A 4,829-nucleotide genomic window follows, 5' to 3' on the forward strand; every position below is an offset into this window, starting at 1 on the left:
AGATTAACTCTAGTAGGAACCATATTCAACTTTAACCTCAAAAATAGAATAATAACTTTGCAAGGGATTAAACGGTCCCATCTAGTCAGTTGAGAAGAAGCCTTCGAATTTTAGAGTCAATTAGAACCCGGGTTGAAGCTTGACACGTTAACATGTAACTGGGTTAACCGGTTAAGTGGGTGAACATTACAAAAATTCAAAAAACTTAGTGACTAAATTGAATTAAAAAATAACATATTGTCAAAATCAAATTTTTTTTATGAACACATAATAATTTTGTGCAATTTATCTTTTTTAAAAACATAATAAACTTTTATTTTTATTTTTATTGTATTTAACTTTTTAACATTTTGAAGTCGCGTGGAAGGAAGGCCAGTTAAAACCAATTTGCTCATCAACAGATGAAACGAATAAGAACGCAACAATAGCAAGCTTTTGGTTTTCAGATATATTATTCCGAAATCATGTATTGATCTTAGCTTTTTGTATTTTACGTCTTCAAATTCAGTTTCAAATAGTTACTTCTCTCAATTTTGAAGACTTCATCGGTAATACTTGAAGAAGAAGAAGATGGAGAAATTGAGGAACATATTAATGCCGAAACCTAATCCACAACAGTTATTACGCGATTGGCAACGTCGTCTCCGGCAAGAGTGTCGCAACATTGAACGTCAAATTCGTGGTAAATCAATTTCCTCCATCTCGTTTGTAGAAATCGCTTTCTTCTTCTATAAAACCTAAAACTGTTTATTCGATTACTGCATCGATTTTGTTTTGATTTTTTTGGGGGTTTTGTTTTAGATATACAACGAGAAGAGAAAAATGTTCAAAAAGCAATCCGAGAAGCTGCGAAAAGAAATGATATGGGCTCTGCTAGGGTATTAACTTATTACTTCCAATTTTACGAATTAGGATCTGTAATCATGGAAAAAGTTACATCTTTTCTAGGCACTTGCTATGGAAATTGTGAGATCTAGAAAAACTGTGAATCGCCTCTACGAAAATAAAGCTCAATTAAATTCCATATCAATGCATCTAGGAGAAAGTGTTGGTATGTGATTATTACTTTCTTTTATCAATTATCATCGCTAATTACCTGTTACAATATTAATTTCTAAGCGTTGGGACTTGGGATTTTGCAGCTATTGCTCGAACAGTAGGGCATCTATCAAAAAGTGCTGAAGTCATGAAGATTGTTAACGACCTAATGAAAGCTCCACAAATGGCTGTCACAATGCAAGAATTCAACAAAGAAATGATCAAAGCAGGAGTGATTGAAGAAATGGTGAATGATGCTGTTGATTCTGCATTGGATACAGATGACATGGAAGATGAGATTGAAGAAGAGGTTGATAAGGTGTTAACCTCCATAGCTGGTGAGACTGCTGCACAGCTTCCAGAAGCCGCCAGGAAGGAGCGGCTGAAGCAACCTGCCACCGTGGCTCAGGTATATACCCCCCCCCCCCCCCCCTCCCCTCTTGTTTTAATCTTTGTTCAAGAGATTAACTTTTGATTTGGATTTGTAGGATGATGGTGTTGATGATGAGGAATTAGAAGAAATTAGGGCTCGCCTTGCCAAAGTTCGGTCGTGATTTGGGATTTTTTTAGCTGATAGATGGAAAACTTTTTTTAAGATGAAAAAAGTTTCATAAACCTCAAATAAATACCAAAATTTAAAAAGACGAAAATTGCAAAAAATAGCTACACTAGGAGACGAAAAATGTAATTTACTCTTTTGTTTATTAATACTTGAGTTTGGGTGTAATAGTAGTAGAATTGAAGTTTATGTAAAGATTATGAGAAATTGAGAATATGTAATTCAGAAATATTGGGTTGCAATTTATGCTGTGAACTGATTGGGCATCTATTTTTTTATTTTGTTGTTATTATAATGATCTAGAGTTAAAGCACTTCATGGATTTTTAGTCTGTAGTACATTTAAATGTTCCAATTAATTCAAAAACGAAAAAAACAGGATATGATATTGTCGTGTGAAAGGTTAAATGCTGATCAATTTAATATATTGTATATAGAAATTGTCGATGCATAGAAACCATAAAGCGGGGATAGCTCAGTTGGGAGAGCGTCAGACTGAAGATCTGAAGGTCAGGTGTTCGATCCACCTTCACCGCATTTAAAGTTTTCTTTGTTTTTAAACAGACAGAAATTATTTCGAGTCTTTTTACCTTTTGTTTTTATTATAATAAGAAAATCAATAAACATAGGTGTACCAACAAAACATTAATCGAGTGTAACAGAAACTAATGGTATTCAGCAAAATATTTTTGAGAGTATTTAACTTTTCTTTTTAGAAAGCTTGGAATATATAAAAGGTTTTGTTTGGGATTATGAGCTTAAAATCTTTTACTAAAAAATATTCATAATCCAATATTTCACACTTTTTTAATATGAATTTTTATATTGTAGTATTTTATTTAACTTTACACGATTCAAAAGCATTCAATGGTTTTTGTCAAATATTTATATACAAATAAAAATATAGCTTTCAATTTTGAGATAACAAGTAGTTTTACTAAATACACCTTAAATCATAGAGTGAAAATTTGATGGTTTTTATGTCATTAAATTTTTATTTAGTTTGATCAATTTGGGTTATAAGGACACTTTGTTTTCATAATCATTATTAATGTATTTCTAGCTTCATGGTGGGTATCCATCATTGTGTGTTGTGTGATAACATTCGCTTTCATATCATCAGGTCGGTTCAAACCGATTTAAGGTCATAGATAAAATATGAAAATGAGGCCCTAACTTATAGTAAATAAAATTACAACAAGATGGTGTTTTTTTGTTATTTTTAAAGAAATCATTTGTTATAAATTTATCCATAGATCATTTTTTTAATAGTATTAGTTATTCGGTTCTTTTTGTTATTTCTTTCATTTTCTCACACTACCAAATAAATATTTCCTAGGCAACATGTTAACCTTTTAAACTTATAAAACAAGATCAATGATTAAAAAAAAAATAAAGAAAACGAAAACAACTAGTTGTGAACTTGTGATATCAAATCGTTTTCTAGCAACAAATATCAACATTTCTGAATTATTTTCTAGGTTCCACCACCTAAGATTTTCAAAACCTGTGATGTTGAAGTTTCAAGTTATCTACATAAAATAAGAAAGAAAACACATAAATTATTATTATTATTATTTTACCAAAAAACTAACATCAAAGAAGTGAATAACAATAACGAAATCCTACAATTTACATGGATCAAATTAATATGAATCAAAAAAATTAGATTAACACGTATAATAAATTTGAAATCAGAATCAGCGAGCCTGGTTAAAATCAAACTAACACAAATACGAGGTCAAATTTGTAAGGATGAGTGTAATCAGATTATCAGAATCGACGTATTAAGAAAAATTGAACTCAGAAGGTTGCGTGAAAAACCCATAACCGGTTTATTATGAATCAATTTATCTATTATCGTTAAAAATCTGAATCAATTCATAGAGTTATTCGATCAATGGTGGTGAGAGGCTTAATGCAGTGATTATTCCTGAAGAGTCACAAGCCTCCTAGTATTATTTGTTGATTTTGTTTTTGCTCATTTTCTTTCCTTTTTCCTCTTATCCCTTATACACGATATATCAACGTTTTTTTATAACAACATAATAAGGTATATAAAAATAAGGCCCTAGAAATTTGGAGGCCATGATTGATCACTCAAACCGCCCCATCAATTGGCACGCCCCTGCAAATCCTTTGGCTCGTATGTTTTCACTATAGCCTTCTTATCCCTGTTTGAGTTGAAATTTTCATTGCTCTAGGCTCCATGCATCAGTTTGTTGGTCCAGAGCCTCTACTTTCTTCGTAGTAAGTTTGTACTTTTTATTAATGGCTTCTTCCGTTGTAGTAAGTTTGCACTTTTTTTAATGAATAACATATTTGGGAATAGGTCGCGCGTGAAGAATGGCTTGTCCTTACTTGGGCAATTGAGAGTTGCTTTCATGAATCTAGTTAGACAGTCAATGATGAATTCGCCTTCTTTTTGACATCCTAATATGGCATGGTTGTGGATATTGCCGACTGCTAAGCTTTTGAACCATCATCAAACAAATCCTTTTATTATGGTTTGAAAGTGTATACACTAAAACCTTCAAGTGAGATTTAAGGATTACATGTGTACTTTGTAGGTTCCTGCATGATCAATTAGGTCTTCTGTTCATTCGTAGTTTTTTAGGTGCGGTAGGCAAGTTTTAGTTGGGAGTATGTAGCATATAAGTCGCATGTGACTGCTAATGGATCTTTTGTATCTTGGTCTTATACTTTAGAAGGATTGTTCGAGCCTTACTTCATTGGATTAGTTGTAGAATCCTTAAGCATGCCTAATGGTTCTTTCAAAAATCTTTCCCTAAAGCTTTAGTAGACAAATAAACTATCTAAAAATGTTTTTTCTTGTGGTTGATAGTAAAGTGGTGTTTCACCAACAATTGCGTTCATGCTGGGTAAGGTTGATAGTGAAGTGGTGTTTTAAAATTGGTTCATTGTGGGTAAGGCTTTAGTTGTTGATGTTGTTACTATGTTTGGATTGAGGGGTAACGCAAGTGTTATAGGTGTTAATCATGGTAGGCTGGCCACTTTGGCCTTGAAAGTTACCATTGGGTGGATGGGGCTTGGATTAGAATCACCCTTCTTCTTGTCACCAAGGTATGTTTCATGATTGTAGTAGTTATCATAACAAATGGTGCCGATGATGCAACAAATTCATGGAGGGAGAGGTTTGAGATAAAATGAAATGAAAGATATAGTCTCCTTTCTGATGCTCCAAGACCAGTTTATCACAATGGAAAGATTAG

At 32.6% G+C, this 4,829-nt stretch overlaps 1 protein-coding gene and 1 non-coding gene across 2 annotated transcripts; both read left to right on the top strand.

The window, feature by feature from the left end:
* The first annotated feature begins 384 nt into the window (after positions 1 to 384).
* LOC111886086 (vacuolar protein sorting-associated protein 24 homolog 1-like) lies at positions 385 to 1,875 on the top strand. The gene is made up of 5 exons (XM_052771333.1): positions 385 to 682; positions 802 to 878; positions 949 to 1,051; positions 1,143 to 1,447; positions 1,527 to 1,875. Exons 1-5 carry the CDS (start codon positions 571 to 573, stop codon positions 1,590 to 1,592), a joined length of 663 nt encoding a protein of 220 aa, XP_052627293.1. The 5' UTR covers positions 385 to 570; the 3' UTR covers positions 1,593 to 1,875.
* A 185-nt stretch (positions 1,876 to 2,060) lies between these two features.
* On the top strand, positions 2,061 to 2,133 carry TRNAF-GAA (transfer RNA phenylalanine (anticodon GAA)). Its single transcript has one exon. It is a non-coding gene; the product is annotated as a tRNA-Phe (tRNA).
* The last annotated feature ends 2,696 nt before the right edge of the window (positions 2,134 to 4,829 follow it).

Source organism: Lactuca sativa, chromosome 1, assembly GCF_002870075.4.
Source record: "Lactuca sativa cultivar Salinas chromosome 1, Lsat_Salinas_v11, whole genome shotgun sequence".
Taxonomy (NCBI): Eukaryota; Viridiplantae; Streptophyta; class Magnoliopsida; order Asterales; family Asteraceae; genus Lactuca; species Lactuca sativa.